The sequence below is a fragment of the Salarias fasciatus genome, chromosome 17, assembly GCF_902148845.1.
Source record: "Salarias fasciatus chromosome 17, fSalaFa1.1, whole genome shotgun sequence".
In the NCBI taxonomy this organism is placed as follows: Eukaryota; Metazoa; Chordata; class Actinopteri; order Blenniiformes; family Blenniidae; genus Salarias; species Salarias fasciatus.
Genome location: NC_043761.1, coordinates 12,547,755 through 12,569,119, shown reverse-complemented (window position 1 = coordinate 12,569,119; position 21,365 = coordinate 12,547,755). Strand labels below are relative to the sequence as shown.

The 21,365-nt window shown below is 45.8% G+C and overlaps 1 protein-coding gene across 5 annotated transcripts in view; it reads left to right on the top strand.

The window, feature by feature from the left end:
* Positions 1 to 19,829, top strand: part of chchd3a (coiled-coil-helix-coiled-coil-helix domain containing 3a) — a 56,753-nt gene extending 36,924 nt beyond the window's left edge. For 3 of the 5 annotated variants that reach the window (XM_030113617.1, XM_030113613.1, XM_030113614.1), the window contains 4 exons: positions 5,083 to 5,153; positions 15,611 to 15,746; positions 16,162 to 16,202; positions 19,238 to 19,829. In XM_030113617.1, coding sequence (XP_029969477.1) covers positions 5,083 to 5,153; positions 15,611 to 15,746; positions 16,162 to 16,202; positions 19,238 to 19,247 — 258 coding nt within the window. In that variant the 3' untranslated portion in view covers positions 19,248 to 19,829. Of the gene's footprint in view, positions 1 to 5,082; positions 5,154 to 15,610; positions 15,747 to 16,161; positions 16,203 to 19,234 lie in introns of all 5 variants that reach the window. The other 2 variants (XM_030113615.1, XM_030113616.1) reach the window with 2 other exon arrangements.
* The last annotated feature ends 1,536 nt before the right edge of the window (positions 19,830 to 21,365 follow it).

Sequence of the window (21,365 nt, the reverse complement as noted above, 5' to 3'; positions counted from 1 at the left end):
TCGACGGTTCCCAGAATGTGTCCAATGAGCCTGCAGTTATGGCCTATTGGTTGCAAGGTGAGTGTTTTTTTTTTTTTAAAGAGAGTTGCACTATACTGCCAGAGTTTCCTCATCTGTATGTATGCATTGACTGTTTTTTTCCTTTTGCACCCCGGCCACTATCACTGTCAAAGCTTGAATAACCTTTTTTTTTTCTTATATATTACTATTATGAGCATGCACAAAATCCGATTACCCCTGGAGTGTAGCGCTGGCTAAATATTATCTCCCATCAAATCCGTCCCTCCCATCTGCTCTCTGTACCTGCCCTACCTCTGGATTCCCCCAGTATCTTGCACACACAAGCAGGGCGAAAGAGGAGAGAGAGAGAGAGAGAGAATATAAGTCTGATATATATTACACGTCTGTTCCAATCCAACATGGCCATTCATCAGAGGGGCTTCCAGTGACAGGCCATCACCCGGCTCCCAGACAGCTCAGCCCGCTGCCGCCGCCGCCGCCGCCGCTCATTGTGGCCACCGCCACCAAATAGCCCCTGAAAACAATATCTATATATTTATTACATTTTCACTCAATACCTGCCTTGCTGTAAAACAATCTCATATTTAACAATCAACTTGCCCATGTTTCTTTTTTCCTTTTTTTTTTTTTACCCACCATGCCTTGTTGCAGCCCCCCCTTCCCCCCTTTCTCTCCTTTTTTTTTTGAGTGGTGTTTTTCTTCCCCTTCTCCTCTATGCCTCAATTTCTTTTTTCCTTTCTTTTTTTTTTTTTTTTTTGCCAGACAGGATTTTTTTCTTCTCCCCCTATCTTTCTTTTCGCCTTGTATATCGATGAAATTGGATTTTTCTGCTCTCCCATGGAGGACAATCACAGCAGCAATTGCCATCTCATAGCAAAGTTCCACTGCACTGTGAAAGGGAAGAAATACAGGAGAAAGAGCATTAAAAAAAAAAAAAACTGTAATGGCTTCTATCTCTCTATCTCTTTCTCTGCCTCTGACTTGCAGGCTTCATCTCTCCCACCGCCTGTCATTTCTTCATCCCTCACTTTCTCGCCCTCCTGTCGTCTGGCTATTTCTGCACACCAGACCTCAGCGTCTCTTGTTATTTTTAAGCAGTAGAAATCACAATTAAAGGCGGGGGGAAAAAGTGAGCGATATCCTGTGTAGCAGCAATAAAGACAAATATTGGGGCTTCTTTTTTCTCCCTGCTGTATGAAGGATCGGTCTGCGAAAAGTGGAGGCTGGGTAATCCGGAGTGAAGACATGACAGCGCGCCGCGGTGTTAAATTATTGTGTCTGACACTGTTTGCTGTTTTAGCCGCATGATGGGATTCACGGGGATTTAACGGGAAGTCTTTTCAAGGAGTGGTGACTTCACAACAACAGGGTGGCATATTCATTTATGTATGTAACAATAAAAAAAAAAGAAAAGAAAAGGAAAAAGCCCGCAGCTGAAACTTTCCTCCCGCTTAAATAATTTATGCTTTGATACAACTTTTGAAGTGTCGGCTTATACTGAGCAGTTTTGTTTAAACTAAGTCAAAGGGTTGTCGGTTTCAGTCGGTGCTTTTCAGCCTTGCTGAACCTCGATGTTGAGCTTCCTTCGTACATCGACCAGAACTGGGTTTAGAATTTTTTTTCTCCATTTTTACTTGATACTAGATGAAATGTGGAACTCAAACAGAACTCAGTCCTTTATTCAGTCATGAAAAATGCAGAAAATAGTAAAAAGAAGCAATTGTGTTACAGAGTAAAAACATCTTCATGGAGTGTTTGGTTTGAAAGCAAAGCAGATCTTTAGGATTAACTGTTCTGTAACTCACCAGCCTGCTTGTATTGCTTGTCTTCACACTGATCTCAGAACTAACTGGAGGAAAAAAAAAATCTTTGTACTTTCTGCTCCATTCACTCTCTTTTTCCGTCTTTTCTATGATGTTGATAAAGTGGTTTCATAAAGGCCAAGGATAAGAACACACACCTTCCTACTGGCTTTGAATGCTGTCTCACTACCTCGACCATTTTAGCCCTGTGTATTGTCTGCACTCATGCTCAGAAAAAGCAGGCACACTTTTGTTACTTCTGGCTAAAAATAGATTTTCTTTTGGCTAATTTAACATGCTTAATGCAAAACCGGACAGCTCTGAGGGTTGTATCTGTGCATCTTCATCTCAGAATGGTCTCCCACCCTTTAAAGCAAAGCAGGAAATGCTTTACCGGTAATGCATGTGTGAAAAATGAAGCCGAAAACAGCTTGCCATCCAGCTTGGGTTCCTCACGGGGGAACGCACAGTGGAAGTCTCATTTTCCAAAGCTTCGCAGAGCAATAATGCTGGCCGTGGTGGGCCTTCTCCCCATGCTGGCTCCCCTGCTCTGCAGCAGATAAGAGAAAGAAACCATCAGTACAAGGAGTTATTTGTTTTATCCATTAAAAATTGGAAGAATTTTCCCTAAACTGAGCCAAAGCCTACGTTAGCATGCCGCTTCTATCTTCTCCATATCGCTGCGGTGCATTAGCAGTAATGACTTAATTTGTCTTTCGCACCCCCTGCTAGCGTTGCGCTTCGCTCCAGATGAGCTAAAACCTCGTGGAAAGCAAATAGAGCATAAACAGAAACACTGTTGTATTCAAGCAGTGGTGAAATACGTGACGGCGATGCACTTCAAGGTTTCCTGTCGGCGTTTATCCAGTGGCCAATAATTGCCGACAATCAAAAAAAAAAAAGTCTTTCTGTAACGCAAGGTTGTTTTTTTTTTTTTTTTCCTTTTTACCGACTAAAATTCTGATCAAGGTAAGAATGTTTTCGACCAGGTCTTTCTTCTCGCCGGGCTCATGAAAGGTCAGCCCTCCTCCCTCAATCAGCCGGGGCAAAAGCAGGGGCTCACAATCTGAGACAACTCGGTAATCACACAAATTACTCTCCCGCCAGCCTGTCTGCGGCCGAGCGGGGTTCGCTTTCCTTCCCCGTCTCTGTCATAACCGGCCGCCGCCGAACATGCAGACGCGGTCGGTAATGTGTCCACATGCCTGCGTGGAAAGCATATGAATTATTTGTATGTATTGTGAGCAATCGTCGCCACGCGCGGCCTTTTGTCCTCCCAGGTGGATTAGTGTGCTGATTAGTTCCAGCTCTGCCATTTAGGCAGGTATTATTACTTTATACTTAGTATTCTAGACAGAGACCCGAATCTGGTCTGTTCTGTCTCTCTTTCTCTTCCAGTGGCTCAATCTCCACACCCAGGAGAAGTCTTATTCTCGCCTCTTTAGAAGCCCCAAAAAAATCTCCTTTTAAGTCCTTTTTTTCTCCCTTTTTTCTGTGAATAAGCTTCAGTTTTAAATCCTTTTGCTTTGCTCTTGACAGTTTCTTTGACTAAACTGAAAACTACTCGGTTCAAGGCCAAGAGGGCATCAATAGAACACGAGCTTACAAGTTAACTCCTGAATTTGAGCGTATTTTGTGCGCTGTGTGTTTCTCGTAAAAGACTATTGTCCGCCGAAGGCACGGCGAGAGTGGGCCTGTGAAACATGCGAGGACGAACGTGCATATTTTGCGGCGAACTTCGCCCGTCGCTTCGGAGGTAAAGTTCTCAGAATCTATTAGGACTCCACTCTGTAAAGTGTTCATCCAAATGAAGAGGACTCAGAGTGTTATCAGACCTTTTGGCAGCGTTGTCATGTCCCATCCTCTTTTAGCTCCACAACACACGGCGATCGATCTTCTCAGCAGCGCAGTTCATTCCTATTGATCCTTCCTGAACTATGATGAATGTCTTCCCCGCCGAGGTTAAGTCAGATCAGATAGCAGCGAGAGACTTAAATTTGTCACTTTTATATGTGACTCATATGTCACATTTATTGCACGGCGTAATTTATGCAAGCAAGATTGATGTGTCCAGGAGTTTTAATGCTGAACAGTATTTTTTCGTCCTCCCTTTTCACCTTTAGTGTCGCCTCGAATTATTTTTAGTATAGATTTAATCATATGCTGACATCTTCAGAGAATTAGATCCATATTAACACGATACACTTGTTGTCTGTTAAATCTTCTATTCTTTCTAGAAGTTTTCCTCGTGATCTGCATGCTTGATTAAATGCAATGGCTGACATGTGATTGGGTAATTTCAAAATTGTGTTTACGAGCATTTGAACTGTTGTTCCTAATGCTGGCAGGAACATGAGGCGAAGAGAAATGTTTTTTTTTTTTTTTTTTTTTTTTTTTTTTTTTTTCCAGGGGAAGGTCGAGTAGATGTTGATTGCAGGACTGTTATTCAGTAACATCGATCAAATGGGGAACAGCATGTCAAGCCCGAAATCAGTCCACTTTAATATGTTTGTGAATGACACATTGATGGAGACAGCGCCGGTTTAGATTTTTACTATTTTTAACCTGAAGCTCTCTATAGAAAAAAAAAAATCCACATCCTTGCAGGCATAACTCTTGATCAAACCCATACGACTCTCAATCAAACTATCCATCACACTTTACAACCTCTCACAATTGGATTATAAATGTGCATAACAGCCACTGAGGGCTGACAAGACGGATCTTCCCCGGGCCTGTACAAATGGCGCAGGAGCCGGGTTATATGGCTCTGTTTGAGGAGGTAATTTAGGTCGAGTGTTCCTGCGATGGGTTCATTTGCCACGGGTCACTGGGGGATTATGACTGCTGGCCTGTACATTGTTGACTCGCGACCCCGTGGCCTTACAGGATTGCTGTCTGTTATTACAGCAGTCTTTTGTGAGAGGATCAGCACAAACAGACGCAGGCAAACTACAATATGTAATTTTTTTTTTCTCCGGTATTTTCACAGTCCTCAATCCTGCAAATATTTTCTCCAATTTCATTTGATCTATATATTTATCTCCTGTGTTCTACAATAAACGCAGCAGTGACCTGTGCCCGCACCGTCCACCCCTGTTAGATTTTAATGAAGTTTGAGAGGCGACTCAGCGTTGTGCCAGTGTGTCGCTGCACCGCTGAAATGTCTCCTTTTTCCAAAAGCAGCTCTGTAAAAGGTTCCAATACGTTTTCCACCCATTTCTGGAGCTCACTGGCCTCTCTCCGTCTCTCCCCGCAGAGTGCTCAGTTCTACAAGGTCACCACCGAGAACTACCACAAAGCCGCCGATGACGTGAACGCCAAATTCAGGTAGGTTTCCGCACTGCACGCTCCAGCTGCACAGATCATGAATTAAAAACAACACGAATGGTGATTAAGCCTCATTGGATAACACTCAACGATGAGCATAAACAAGCAACTGACATATTTAAGAATAAGAAAGAAAGAGTGTTAAATTCTGACTCCGTTGCATCCCTGAAAAATAAAAGTGAAATGAATGCTCTTTTATTGCTGTTTTCTGCAGGGATCATATTATTTGTTATGCATTTCCCAAATGTTTTTTTATGAAGTGGAAGTCTCATGCTGACACTACATCCCATTATTGTTTCTGGTAAGCCTTTGTTGTGTGATGTTGGTGGATTTCATGTAAAATGACGTCTTCTCAGAAGGTTATCGGTCTCGGCGGAGCAGTGAATGTGCGATTGAATTATGCTCGCCACAATCTAACCTACATCTTTCAATCAGAATCACATTAGCATGACCCATTAGCTGATGTTGTGGTTCACTAATAACACTGACTGCATGCAGATCATTGCTGATAACACTTTGGCTCTTTTAGTATTTGTCGGCGTTGTTACATTTGTTTATATCAGTGGCGGAATCGTTCCAGTTTTTCGAAATTAGCTGCATTTTCTTAACGGATCTTCGAGATTTTGCCTTTGTTGCAATAATCAAACTCAAATATTTGTTTCTTTTTAATCTTTTTCTTATTTTCTGGATAAAAACTATTGTATGTGGAGTACAATAGTTTTCTCTACATATGCTTTTGAAGTTACAAAACTTTGCAGGCCAAAAAAAGTCATCAATCAGGCAACATTAAACCTCCGAGCTGTGATGGATGTAGCAACATCCAACACGTATATGTAACTGAAGAAGATGCACAATCTCCACCCATCCGCGTTCCATCTGTCTTTTTAATAAGAGGCCATTAGGCTCCATCGTAATGTGGAGAAAGTGGATGAGGAGCCTGCAGGAGGCGGGGCAAGACGGGTTCTGGCTCTGAGCTCTCCTCTCGGGAGGCCGGCCTGATTGTGTTAGCTTGTCATTAGCCGGCGCTAACACTGGGATCATTGTCTCCCTCAGAAATGCGGGAAAGTGATTAGCCTAGCCCACCAGGGGTTTAGCGCTAGACTTGTGGAAGCCAGGGAAGAGACTTCCCAAATCACATTAAAGAAGAAGGGGGGGGGGGGGGGGAAGTATGGTGGAATAATATTAGCGTAGAATGACAGCGCTAACTGCAAGCGAACACTGGGCTAATGTGCAGCCAGTCATGTGACACTGGGTTTGGAAAGCAGTGATTGGTGGATTTGATTATAGGATATGCATTAGCAGGAGTCGGGACTGGATTACAGCGGTGGGGATCTGTGTCCACGCGTGTGCCGTGGTGTGTGTGTGTGTTAATGAAATGGCGGGAAGGTCTGCTGTTACAAGACAGGAGCAGGGATGCATTGAGGGGATCAGAGCAGAGGGGTTAATTGGATTTAACAGGGAGTGTTTTGCCCCTCCTTGTTTTTGTGTGTTGAGTTCATGCCTGATGGTGTATATTTGTATGCTTCCATTGTTGAGCAGCGTCTTCCCTCCGAGCCGCGTCTCTCGTGACGGAGACCCGACGGAGATAAGATACTATCTCTGCCCTCTGTTGAGTAATAAGAGGAAATATTTTTTTTTGTCTCACAGAGGCTTTTGATTTCCTCATAGTTGAAAATGTCCCCTTGAGATAAAAAAAAAAAAAAGGCCGGTTTCTTATCCGTACTTAGATAGAATCACCATTTGTTATGTTAATGTGGGAGTGTTATAAAGTGTCTGAGACGACATCTTTCTGACGACGTCTTCATTTCCCCACTTTAGCTCACGCCGGCGTCGCTATAAAGAGCGTTCAGTCTGATATTAGGCTGCAGTTTATTATAATGGAAGAGATATGAGTGACCGGATGGAGCTGCCTGTCATGAGTTATAACAGCCTCATATATACCTTCTGGAGGATATATTACAAGCGGTAGTGGCGAGGTTACCAACGGACTTAAAGCTTTACTTTGGTTTAAAATAGGATTTAGAATGGAAACGATTGGTTCACAACCAGGTATTGTGAGAAAAATAAATTCAAATGGATTACAGACATCAAAATTGCTATTACCCCAATCTCCGCCGCTCAACGCCGAGTAACGGTGTTGCTTATTTTAAGTGCATTTCATTCCAGATCGTGTTACACACAAGTTAACCGTGTAATTTTCAAAGGTGCTACAAATAGGTTTCAGCAGGTAGCCGCGGCACATATGCTCCATTCATTGCAGCGGCACGCCGCGGTCATTTTCCCGGGCGATGTTGAAAGAAATAAATTAAAGTGTGAGAGGTAGGCGCTCAGGGGAGCGAGCGCGAGCGTGTTTGCGAGGCGGCGTGTTTGCGAATGTGCGCAGTACAGCTGTTCCCTCGCCGTCCTCCCGCAGTATTCCCGCCAGAGTTTTCCCGAGAATGATGGAGCTCTCCCAACCGGAACGCTACTGCATCACTTTGACCTCATTACATCCACACACACACACACCCAGACACATCTATAAATGGAACCACGATATGTGTACATCTGGAGTTTCAGAATTTCTTACTCATGAATTTTTGAACATCAGAACAGAGCGACACTGATCTGAGATTTTCCCTCATGTCGGTGAACATGACTATGAAAGAATGTTAAAAGATAAAATAACCTCCTGTTGTGTCTTTAATTAAAAACGGGAGTTCAGGCCTTGCCTTAAAAACCGCTACATGCTCCAGACGATACGAACACAAACACAAACACATACAATCAAAGGCTTTACTCACTTTCCCCAAGACCCCGCCTGCAGATAAGAGCGGGACGGAGACTATCTGAGTGCGTCTGATTTATACGCTGCCACACTCGCCGCTGGTTGTTTATCCAGGCCTGATGTGTTATCGCACTGTCCACCGCTGAACGCGTGACCTTTCCTGTGCCGCATGCATGTAAGGGTGCATGTGGATGAATGCATTTATGGCGTGCTCACCGACACACACACGTCAGGTGAACGTGGGCGCGAGGTGTGTGTGTGTGTGTGTGTGTGTGCGTGCGTGCAGTGTCCGTCTGCTACAGTGACCCCGATGGGGCTTAAGTTTGAGATGTAAGGTGACAGGCATAGAGGAGAATGATAGATGTGTGATTTATTGAAAAGATGGAATGAAAGAGCAGCGGCGCAGGCCTAATCCTCCCGTCAGCGCTAACCTTTGACGGGGCTTTGGACTTCTTTGTTGAGGCCGGTCACTGTCTGTTTGTTCCGGGTCCCGGCGGGCCGGAGGCGTCGCATAATGGAGCATAGGTGGGACCGACGAGGCTGTGTTCTGTTAAAGGGTAACAAAAAAAAAAAAGAACAGTGGGATATTTTGGAATTAGCAGTGGCAGTTTGTCATGACTGCAACAACACTTTGATCCTCCCCACAAATCTGATCAGCAACTCAGACTTATCGATCGGTAGCGTCTCTTTAGTGGCCAAACACTGCAACACTCTTTAAATCATATCATTTGTTGCATTATCGTGATGCATTCCTCCGCTTCCAGCATGTGTGTGTGTGTGTGTGTTCGTGTTTCCTGGTTTTGGGCCACACAGTCCGTCATGGAGAGGAGAATCTTATTTTAATGCGTCTCTTCACTGTCACTCGTCTCCTCTCCTCCCCGAGGCTACACGCTCGCTCCCTTTGTCTCTTGTTTATTTTATTTTTCGGCTCTTTTGAATAAATCTTTTTTTTTTTTTTTTTTTTTTTTGCAAAAATAATCCAGTCGACGAATACAGCAGCCATGCACAGTCCTCGCTTCATCGGAAGCGGAAAGGTGGAATGAGGAGGAGTGGAGCAAAACTTGTTGAATGTTAATGGATCATTGTTTTTCTTCAGCACACCTGCCCCTGGGTGAGGCGGGCTGGGAGGCAGAACCCACCAGCACTTGACCCTCGACAGGAACGCTTGGCAATAAACAACTTAAATTAATTTATAAAAGCACATTATCGGCAAACCGCATTGTTACAGAAGCATGTAATTGTCAAATTAGTCTATTTTCTTTAAACTTCCATCAGCTTCTGTGCGGCCAAAGTTATTATTACTACGTTTCTTCCATTAAACTAAATGTCATCGAGTTTTTTTTTTTTTTTTTTTTCCCAGGATCTATTTTTTTTTATGCAGCGTAATGCTATTCAATAGAAAGCGTCTCCAACAAAGCGCCGCAGCACTGTTGCATTGAGCCTTTTTTGGTTTATTGTGCTGAAAAGGGTAAAAACATGCTGGAGAAAATCCAGCAAGTTTTCCCCGCAAAAAAAAAAAATAAAAAAATAAAAAAAATCCATCCCGCTGCTTCAAAATGTAAATAAGGCGCCAAGGCGGAGAGAAGCTTTCTCTTTTCTTGGCAGTCCTCCTGTTTGTGTAAGGGATAATGCTGATGTCCCAAAATTAATGAAGTAATGATTTATTGATGTTTAATTGCACCAGCAGCACATTTAATTATATATATGTGTAAAAAAAAAAATGACAGGAATTAATTTAGGAGAGAGATAATTGCTAAGTGCTTAATTTGTAGGCATCAAAGTGTGTTTCTAATTTTAATTTTTTTTTTTTTTTTTTTTTTTTTCCCCCTTGCTGGTGTGAAGTCGCCGTCGAGCCGCTTTTTGACCCTCCGTCAGGTGAGGGCGAAGCGCCGCGCAGTAGCTAGGCAACCCCGGGCGCAGGGACAAGACGGCGGTCAGCCGAGGAGACAGAAGTCAATAACCGCTTTAAAAGCTCTCCTCACCGGCCTTAAGAGCTTCTCCTGTGCTGGCTGTAAAAAAAAAATAAAAAATAAAAAAAAAGCGCACACACGGGTCCTTGTGTGGGCGTGCACGGACACACCGTGCGCTTTTTCAGTAGATGATTTAGTGACTGTATTCCTCTGGAGGTGTTTCCAAAGACACTGACAACTTGTCTTGTAGAATTTGTGTGTTTTAGTATAACTTGAGACAATTGTTGACGCTTTTCAAGTCATTCCTGAAACTTTGCTTTTGTTTTTTTTTTTAATGAATTTCTCTGCTTCAACCCAGAGTTTCTATAAGGAGGGTCAAAGAGGGGGTGCTCCCCGTCCTCCTCCACTCATCCCCTCATCCCTCTCCGTCTCCCTCAGCGCTCACTTAACCCAGGACGAGTGTTTTCCGTCTTAATTTAAATCTCTTTCACTCACTCGCTCTTCGTTATTGTCCGCTTCTTCTGCCCCGCTCTCCAATCCTCGGCGGTCTTTTATCCCCCCGACGCCTCTCGGTGAATCTCCCGGCGTCCCTTTTTTCCCCCTCTCCCCACCCCCCACCCACCCCCGTTCCTCTCTCTTTCAATCTCTTATCCAACGCTGATGGATTTCACTGCGGGGGGTCACTCAGGTCTGCTTTTAAAAAAAGCAGCGTGAGCGAAATGCGTGTCATTTTTCTCCTTAACTGGATCATTTGTATTTATTTGCTTCCCTTATTACTGACGCTCGCCTTAACTAGGGAGAACATGAGGGGCTTTTCGAATAGGGGGGCTGCCGCCCACCCCTTAACCCCGTTAACCCCTGAGTGGACCAGAATGATGATAAATAGACAACGCAGTGATTAGGAACTCAATCTGCTGGCAGGAGAGAGTAATCCATACTCTGGATGGAGCTGCAGCATATGTTGCCTTTGAGTTTGTGTGAGATATTTGGTAGAAACGAGTTATCTACGCTCTCTTTCACATTTAAACCTAAATTTAGATCACAAAACGGTTCCTGTATAATGACATTTAACCAGCTGACTTGACTGAACATTGCTTCAAACACTGAAGTGATTCAACAAGTTTGAACAACTTTTTTTGTTTGTACAATATATATTATATCACATTTATATTAGTTTTATTCCTGATTTTCACAGTTTTGACTCAGAAATGTGTTTTTATAACCAAATTGGTTTTAATCACAATTCATTCATTCTGATTTTTTTAAATTTATTTATCCATTTCAACTTTGTTCAAGCTCGAGTGTCTATAAATGTGATTTCCACCTCTTGATTGTCTCAGAAATGTTAAAAATTCGATATCTGGAGCACCACTCTCGCTTTAATCAGTACAAGTTTATGCACTGGAATTGTGATTAAACTCGCCGTTCTCCGGTAAGAGCGGCGTGAAGGAGTTAAAATAATCAACACTTCTTTAAAAAAAAAAAAAAAACTCAATAATACTTCAGTGTATTTGCCATTGATTGTTCTCCTGTTGACTGATTAGCGCCGCCGCCGTGGCAGAAGTCTGAGTCGACTGTATCTGCTCATTTCTCGCTCTGCCTCAGATTTTATTGCCCATTACCACTCAGTCAGTTTTGTTTCACGCTCCGTCCCCCTCCCTCGTTCTGGATTTAAGATGTCACGAGGTGAAAGCGGCGCTCTCCCCGCCAGCCGAGAGGAAAAAACTTTTACAACAGTCCTCCGCGGTCGTTTTGTGCAATCAATGGCCATTTCTGCAGGAGACGGTTTTAATGTAACCCGCTCTGTTTGCCCGTGCCTCTGCGCTCTCCCGCCGCCCGGCCTCAGAGTTGGAAGGTACCTGAAACGATGACGGATGGACGTACCCGTTTCCACGTGCGTCCCGCACTTTGTTGGGCCATCGAAGCGTCGCCGTCTCGGTAACGGAGATCTATGGCTGTCATTTTATTGCGCGGCCGCAGCAGATGGTAGTCATGGTCGATATGGCGTTGGCGTGAAAAATGGACCGGATCCCTGTTCCCGGTGACGTCTTATCGGCATAACGCATGCATATTATATGAAAATCCAGACATCCATCTCAATATGTCCCCCCCAACCCGCAGTCAATATGTTATTTGAAGAATGTAGCCTTCGCCCGTAAACCCATCAGAATCCGTCCCCTCGATGGAAATGTGCTGACTTCTGCAGTGAGAGACTTTTAGGAAAAAAAAAGAAAAATTGTATTAAATGATATAGGGACACATTGAGGAGAGACGGACAGCGAGGTGATCTGTTCTGCTTTATTACATGTGAAGTGGGACGCGTTCGCTTTTCCCCTATCGTCCCTGCCTCTCCACCTTTTGTTCGCCAAGAGAGGAAAACTTCCTTTCTTTCTTCCTCTGAGCTTCCCAAATACACGCTGGCCGTCTCTCTCATCCTTTCCCCTCCTCCTCCTCCTCCTCCCCTCTTCTTTTCCTGTGATTTATGACGCGCGGCGGAGAAACTGTAATGTAGATATCGGAGGCCGTCGCTCTCCTCTCTCATTCTCGCCTCTATCAGTGGATCAAGGCTATAGGGGGCTGTGCTTGCGTTGGGGTCCGCTTTGAAGAAAAAAAAAAGGCGTGTTATAGAGACCTTTACAGCTACTGATGGCACAGTTCGAGACCTCCATACGACCGTTTAGATTTACTGTCCCCCCCCCCCCGAGGGTGCGCGGGAACGGCACACATGCTGATGCTCACACACAGTGCAAATAACCAACTGTATCTGGGCCCATAACTCTGTTTAGTTCACTGTCTGCGACCACATGGAGCTTTTATTAAATGTCCCATGAACCTCGAGAGAACGAGAAATAAAAGATAAAGACGTAGTTGTTGAAAAGGGGACAGAGAAACTGGCAGGACGTTTGACATTTATTGATGATGGCCAGATGTAAAGCCTGTGGAGTATTTCAAAAATGTAATCAGAAGCATGTCACATGTTGGCCTTATTTTATTTTATTCATCGATTGGGAATGTGCTCAGTGTGGATAAGTTTCCTGAAAGCTGCCGGTTTGACCCGTCATCCAAAAATACTCCATCCTGTTAAAACTCAAAGCTAAAATCCCAGCATGCCTCAGGCCTCCACCCCCTGTTTTTTTTTCCCCATTTCCCTAACTTCACTTAACCACAATTAATGGGAGGTTTATCTTTGGGAATTTGAAAGTCGAAGGTTCTCGCGTTGCATGGGAACTGCATGATTCATAGTTTTTAAGACTATATTTAATAACGACGCCCTTCGATTCCCACAGTAGAAGACTGCCGTGTTCCTCACTCTAATAGTTTAACCTGTTTGCCTTCGGCCTGTATTTGAAGAACTTAATGTTCGTGTTGTTTTTCGGGGCGTTTGACGCCGTCTTGTTGCGGCACGTTGTTAATTGCAGTTAAACACGAGCAGCGGCGGCTTCGTCCCGCCTTCTTGTTTGCTCTGCAGTTAACGGCAACTTGACTGCGATAACTTCACAAAACTGAAAAACAATTGACAGTTACCCGAGGCCACAGAATGACCTGGAAAACAAACAAAAAAAAGCTTTTCTTTTCAGATAAGTGTCGTACTTTGGTACACGACCTGGAGTCAATTTTGTTGCGACTGCTCCGACTGTTCATTGCTGAACAAAACATTCAGGGCGCACAGCGTGTCTGTTTCTTCTGCAGACACACCACAGTAAATGACACCGGGGCATTTAATGTACAACTTAAGAGGAAGGATCGGAGCTTGTCGTCTCTCCTCGCCGGCTTTGTCCTGCTGGAAGCAGAAATTTAATGTGAATCTTAATGATAGACGGCGGAGGATGCGGCGTGCCGCTGCAGAGTGTGTGTGACAGTGTTATTGTCTCCATGATTAACTCAGCCGTCGTCTCGGCCCCTTCCCCTCCGAGGGAACCGGAGAGCAAGCGAAAATAGAAGTGGCGCCGTTTAGTTCCTCATCGGGAAAATGCTCCTCTCTTCCCATCCACCCTCCCTCCACTCCGTGGTTGTTTCTCCCGCTCTCTCCGAGGCCATTACTGGTGATAAACACCGTGGTTAGTATCAGCAGGATGCACCTGGCATTAAAGCAAACGCTTAAGAAAGTAATTAGTGGGTGTGTGTGGCTGGGCTCGTCCCCGCAGATGCCCATAGGCGGTGTAATAAACGAGCGGCGGGATCCATAGGAATAGGAAGGCAGAGATTTCTGCTGGCGCCGCTGTCATCGCTCAATACCCCGACGCAGAGCAATGGCCTTGTCATGCCTTCTAGCGAATGACTGAATTCCTCCCTGATGGATCCGCCAAACGCAGAACCTTTTCCAACAGCATAATGTTCCAGTCGGCCCTCAAAGTGGGAGCTGTCAGGTCTCGTTCGGAGTTTATTCCCCAACTGGAATCCTCAGAAAAATTAAGGATCTGTCAAACGTTTTAGGAAACACGGTAGACAAAGTGATTGTCGCCACTCTCGCGCTTTCAAATATGACCATGTGGTGACGCACATATGCACCGGCTTCCTGCCGCATTGCTCGCCGTCTAATGACCCGTGTGCCCAATCGTGCGCTTTGCGTCCAACAGGGGGGTAATTCCTCTCTCTGGGGGGCAAATCAAACATCTGAGTGTGCCCACAGGGGCTCGTCTTCACCCCCCCCTCAATACTCCTTTGAGATCTCCAGAGTTGCTGACAGGCAAAATCTCTTTGTCTTTCACGCCCGTGCGAGGCGTGTTTAGCGGGGCAGATGGAGCGTCCTGAGCGCTGGTGTGAGCAAAACGATGACACCGCCATTAGCATAATGGCCCAGGCATGTGCACGCGTCGCCATTACGGATTTTTTTTTTTTTATGGGGTGTGAGAGGAGACAGACAAAAGCAGTTAGCGCCAGGCGCGGCAGCGGGACGTCCCGCCGCTCGGGTCGGCCGGAGGAATCCAAACTTCTTGCAGACGGCGGAAAAAAAAGAAGTGGAAGTTGAGCGTAGCATCCGTCTTTAGAAGTGTCCCCGTGTGGATCGTAGCAGCTCAGACGGCGGCAGTAAAGCAGGGGGAGGTATCGCACAGCGGCGTGTGGCGGATGTATTAGCAATCACCAAACAGCCACAACACCTTTCCTTTTGTGTGTCACAAGATGGAATTTTCTATTTAAAGCTAATCGCTGCCCGGTTGGTAAATGCTTAACACTTTCTGTCAGCCATTCCGAATCAATGCATGGATTCCCTAATACCCAGTGGGAGTGATCAATAGTGTCTTCAGCGAGTCCCTTTTTAAAGGCTTTTGATTGGCAGGGGAGGAGAAAACAGACAGATTTCAGCGCACGGTGCTAGTTAGCCGCCCTCATCACCATCACCCCCACATTGTTGCAGGTAAAGCATGTCTTGGTTCTGCTGACGCTCATTTGCATCGCCCATCGACCTGCAGCTTCTCGCCAGCGCGGTCCCATGACGCTGATGGATTTCTTCTTTTCGCTGTGTGAAACCTCCGCTTGCAAAAGCCTCTGGCCGATTTGTTATGTTGCAGCAAACACATTGGCATGTGGAGGCTGGACTGACCTTTGACTTCACTTGGAGCAATTACATTAATGCTGATGATCGTTTCAGGGGTTCTTTTTTTAGGAGGGAATGCCAGTAATATTGGAGCAAATGTACTCCTTACTGTTATTTTGTCAACTGGTTATCTTTATTTTCCACTTTGCTTCTCCTCGCCCCATCCTGATCTTCAACATGTTTTTTTTTTTTTCCCCCCCCTCCTGTTTTCACGCCGTTTTGCTCCTCTATCTCGCTCCCCCAGGACGTATGAAGTGTATCCCGTGTGCGCAGACCTGCAGGGCCAGATCCTGGCGTGCTACAAAGAGAACGCCGGAAAAACCCTCAACTGCTCCAACATCGCCGCTCTCTACCTGCAGTGCGTCAACAATACCAAACAGGTACGTACTTATTGATCTCAGCCATTTGTCTCTCAGCGTATTTCTTATCTCACTCGAACACGATTCGCTGCACTCGTCACTTCCATCTTTTTTTTGCATAAAATTACAGGTACAGATGCAATCAAAATGATTAAAACCTCCTTAAGGCCTTTACACACTCGGCGTGTGAAGAAGTAACGGCTCAAAAATGCTAAATACCCCCCCCCCCCCCCCCAGGGGGTGAAAAAAAAAAAAATTCACATAAAACTCTTCACACCAGCAATGATGTGAAATTATGACAAATGTTCAAACAAAGGTTGAAGTAGTTTGTTCAGTTTCATCTGTATACAGTTTTTAAGTGAAGCATCAGAAAGATAAGACTCTAAAACATGTGCATGATCTTGTTCCCCCCCACCACCACCCCTCTATGGAAAAGAACGACAGGTTTGTGTTTGCGCCTCCGTGGACAGACGATACGTAAGTCCTAATCCGCTGCTATAGATTTTAGCGGGATGTGTTTGCATTGCAGAGCGGTCCCATGTGCCTTTTAGCTGCAGCATACGTCATCGTGCTCACAGCCGCGTGTAGAGAAACCATACCCTTTCTAAATGTCTAAATGAATTAATACACACACTCCCCACACACACACACACATATACTCGCTCGCATCCATTTCCATGCACCAGCCTCTTGCTTTTAGACAGGAGAATATAATTTCCAGTGGGTTCCTGGCGCCTGAATAAAGCTCCGTCTAAATAGGCAGTTTGAACCTTACGGTCTATTTCCATAATACCTGCTGACACAGGCGTTCCCCCGACTGTCTCTTTATGTCTTTTAATGTAATAAGACCAAGGCGGCGGCGGCCACTCGCTGGATGCCATTGTGCTTCCTTTCGTTGTCAATCGCAGATGTTTTCCCTGACCCCGTCTCCCACAGCCGGACGCCGTTTGGTCAAACTAACCTGATTTCTCCTCTCTCGCTTTGCGTCCCGACTCATCCTTTACCCCCCAAAAAAAGACTCAATTTGCATTCATAGAGGATTTCTATTAGATTTTTTTTTCTTTTCTTACAGTTGGGTTGTTTTTCCCGGAAATGGGGAAAACCGAGTTTTGTGTTTGGCGCTCTCTCTCTCTCCCTCTCTCTCTCTCTCTCGTGGGTATTAACGTCAGATCTGAAAGTCAGATGCGGTGAGATTTTTAAGCTATATATCATGTATACGGCTCGATGTTTTATTCATGGCGTGGATGTTAGGAGAGGAGCTACCTGTAGCCTCGTCGACATTCAGCAAGCGAGGGTGCGTTCGTGGGCCGGATGCCGTTATGATCTTTATAAATTGTTTGGGAGCGAGTGTGTGAGACGGTATGGTAATCCGCCTGTGTTTATCACCCCGCAGCAATCACAGCGCGCTCCTGTTCGTCTCTGCTTATCTGCCGAAGACTTGCTTTTAAAGTCATTAGGTGCAAAAGAAACGGTTCTGTGATAAGGCGTTAAAGGAATAATATGCAGAATTACACAGCCTGCAAAAAAAAAAAAATGGTAGAGGAGGGGCAAGAGTAGGATTGACATGAGCCGATGCAGCTCGGTGATTGCGATGTTTACACAGCTTTATCAGGAAGCCGCTGAACGCGAGTCAAAGGACGTGACCTTGACCCGCCGGGGTCAGAACGTTCAGACGCCCGGCGCTCGTTCCTTCATCGGTCTTTACCGTTTTCGAAAAGTTGCGTTTTCCCCAAATACGGCCTTTCCGATATTGACCCCTCGAGTCGTTAGGCGCCGGCAGCCGCCGCCGCCGATAATTAGCCTCCCTATGGCCGCGGCCGGCGATAACATCCCGACCCACTCTGGCTCCTTTGTGCCCTCTCCGCCGTCCCTCCTTCACTCCCTCCGTCCGCGATCCCATCATCCCCGGTCACATTTCTAATGCATTCAACACTTAACAGGTCCGATAGCAAACGGCGGGAAAGAGGCAGTCGAAGGACAGATAGAATCCTCCTCCCCCCTTCTCTCTCTCGCTCTCTCTGAATAGGACTTTATCACGCCACCCAATCTCTCCATCCACTGCTCGCCTGCTCATTTCTTATTCTCGCTGCATGACTGCCTTTTGCTCCCTATCTTTTCCTTCTCCACTTCATTTTTTTTTTTTTTTTTTACCCTGACCCTTCCATCTCCCTTTTTCCCTCTCAAAGGGCCGAGCCAGATACCTGTCTGCGCCGCCGCGTGGCTTCTGTTTGCAGGGAGCGCAAAGAAGCTAAATGTTACACTCCAGCGAAATCGTCACAGGGACTGCGTTCCACGCTCTGTTCATGTCACAGCCGATATTTAACCTATTCAAAGCTCTCTCTCTCTCCGTGGACTATTAGATGATCAACGTTAGCATTTATTTCTACTGTTGTCTGATTTTGTTTCACTTACTAAACATCTGCGGACTTGTTGTGGTCAGCCAGAAACCCACAAGAAGAAAGAATGCATCAAAACAAGCAAAAATAGACTGAAAACGGGCGCATGATCCAAAAGAGTATTTTCCCCAGCAACCATATTGAATTAGCTCCATTTTCTCATAAACATAATTTTTTTTTTTCCAGCCAGAAAACAGATTGCATAAGAGTGCTTTTTTTTTTTTCGTTTCAGAGATATGGATGCTATAAAAAGTCGTCTTTGTCTGCAAAAACCAAAGTTACATCAAATGTTGCTTTTCCATTCTTTCTCTCTAACTTCTCCCGTTGCGTATTTGCCAAGATTTTTTTTTGTGCATAAAAACAAAAGATACTTTGCTTATTTATTCATTCTGATCATTTTTCTGGAATCCAGATGCTGGGCTGCTTTTCCTTTACTTCCAGATGATTCTTGTTTTCTCGTGGAGAGTTTAAAGGGATCGAAATGTTCCCAGAACAACAGAAATCAGGTGTAATAAAGTTGAACTATTGCAGGTTTTTTTATCTCCAGTCAGTTGCATGTCTCAAGCCCGGGCGCGATGGCGTGATGGGCCTGCTCGGAGCGGCGCCCTCCATCAATAGTCATTTCATGGTCGGCTCAATAGCGCGGAAAATAAACACCGATTCCTTTGGAGAATCGTTCCCGACGTGGACTGGCCCGATCCACCTCACCGTTATTAAGCTGGTCGGTGAGGAAGAAGTGATTTGTCTTTTTCCTCACATCCTGTCTGCATTATGCCCCTTGTTCCTGTTGTTTTTTTGTTTTTTTTTTTTATTCCTCCCTCTCTCTGGTCGCTAGTTTTCGCCCGGTGGCGTCTGCCGCAGTAGTCCGATTCAAATGGGTATCGACAGGGAGCGCCGGGGATTTGTGGGTGCACTTATCACGAACATGGAATCCAGCGCCCCTGGGTCCTCCTTCCACTCCTCCAACTCACTCCATCCTCTTCCTTTTTATCGTCCTCCTCTCAACCCCCCCCCCCCGTCTCATCCCTCATGTGTGAGATAAAATCTCTTCCCTCCGTTTGTCGGTTTTTTAATATTTCCTTCTCTGCGCCGCCTCCTTTTGTTTTCCGCCCGCAGAACAAGTTGAGGACCGGCGGCTAAAGATGGAGGCAGATCCGGGAGGAGCGACGAGAGAATTTCCAGTTGGGAGGATTTACCAATACGACGAACGAGTCGGCACCCAGACACGCACCCTGCAGACCCCCGGCGGAGAACCGAACCAGAACCAAACCCGACCAGAGGCACCGAGCACCGCACTTCCCCCCCTTCCTACCTCCTTCACCCCGCCTCCACCGTGAGGACGGCGCCAGAGAAGTGACACTGTTGGACAGTCTAGAGACACCGCAGGTCGCCAGCTGCAGGAGCCGGCCCGATCTCGGCCCCCGAAAAACGACACTAAGGATCAACCGGAGGAACCTCGACACCAGCCGTCTCCGCCACAAACCACCTCAACCCGCCTCCACTCACCCCCACACACCAAAAACTCTGTCCTGATAGATGTCAGTCTTGTTCCGTTGTCCATAACTCCCCCCTTTTCTTCCTAGTAGTTCGTTCCGTTCGCTAAAGCATCGGTTTCTTCCCTGCATCCGTTTGTTTGACGTCAAGAACCGACACGTTGTGACGATGTCTGATCACAAGGAATAAAATACCAACCGATGCAGGAACTGTTGTTGAACTTGTTTCTATTAATATGCATTGGCCGCCGTCTCCCAAGTGTGTGCGAATGTGTGTGTGTGTGTGTTCTTTATGCTAATCACAGCAGGCATTACCCATCTTTATGGCTGCACGGCCCTCGTGTTGTCACAATGACATTTTTTGCCAAATGGAGTGAGCGAGCCCCAGAGAGCGGGACGGCGGCAGCAACGGGGGAAATACTCGCCCCAGATGTTGTGCTTCATCATCTGCCGCTCTCTGTTTTACTAATCCTCAGCGCGTTCTATTCTAGAAATCAGATCTGTGCACCTCGCCGTCCCTCCTCCTGGAGGGTTCCCCCCTCCTCCTCCTCCTCCTCCTCCTCCTCCTCCTCCTCCTCCTCCTCCTCCTCCTCCTCCTCGCTGTCTGCGCCCGACGTTATCTTAAATCTGCATCGGAAGAAGAGTCTGTGTGTGATGGACACGGCGAGGAAGGCCGAGTGTGTGTGTATGTGTGTGTGTGCGTGCAAGCATGTGATTCGTTGTGACTAATCCGCCCTCGGTCTGTCAGTCAGCTGTCCTTTTGCTTTTTGACTTTTGGGGTTAGGGGTTGACTTCTATTATGTAGTGTGTGTGTGTGTGTGTGTGTGTGTGTGTGTGTGTGTGTGTGTGTGTGTGTGTGTGTGTGTGTGTGTGTGTGTGTGTGTGTGTGTGTGTGTGTGTGTGTGTGTGTGTGTGTGTGTGTGTGTGTGTTGGCGGGGCTTTCTAAAGGTTGGGGATAATAGCTGCTGGAGTTCATGGCAGGTGTTTCTCCACTGAGCCCATTTGTTTCCTAGCTTCTTCCCCCCCCCCCCCCCCCCCCCCGACTGGCTGAACGACTCCACTCTGACCGAGTCGAGGATAAAGTGATTTAGCAGAGTATCGTCGCCGTAATGAGATTATATCCTTTCTAATACAATTAAAGCCTGATTATAATCATGAGACTCCGGCGCGGGGCCGACGGTTTCCCGGTTAAAAGCTTCCAACGCAACCTCGACAACCTTGCAAAGGTGTGAAGCAGGAGAAAGTTGCTTCTTTTAAATGTCATTGAAGCAATTTATCTGAAAAATCCAAATCCCGGTCAGGAGTAATTAAAAGTGTTGTTTTGATGATATCAAAATACTGCCAAGGTTTATATTTTGGAAACTCTTGCTTTAGTTTCTAATGTCTCCATCAGGAAGATGATCGGCAAAAGATTTTGCTGTAAAATGTCATTTAAGTTTCCATGTTATTCCAGAGAGGAGGTTTTAACTGTCCTTGAACTGCTCGGTGTTGAAGAGAACCTCCGCAGACGCCGAGTTCAATGACCGTCAGACGGTGCAGGAAGTGGACTGAATGCAGAATTCGCTCGGTTCTTTCTCAGTGCAGGTGTCAACAAAGATGTCATGTTACAAAATCTATTCAATGTCACATTTAGAGACCGGTTGAGTCTCTAGATATTTCACTCTACAACTGCAAACCTAATGCAGATTGTTATAATTTAAGTTTCTGAGATGACGGCATTGATCACCATTGATCTGGTTTGTAAATGACCA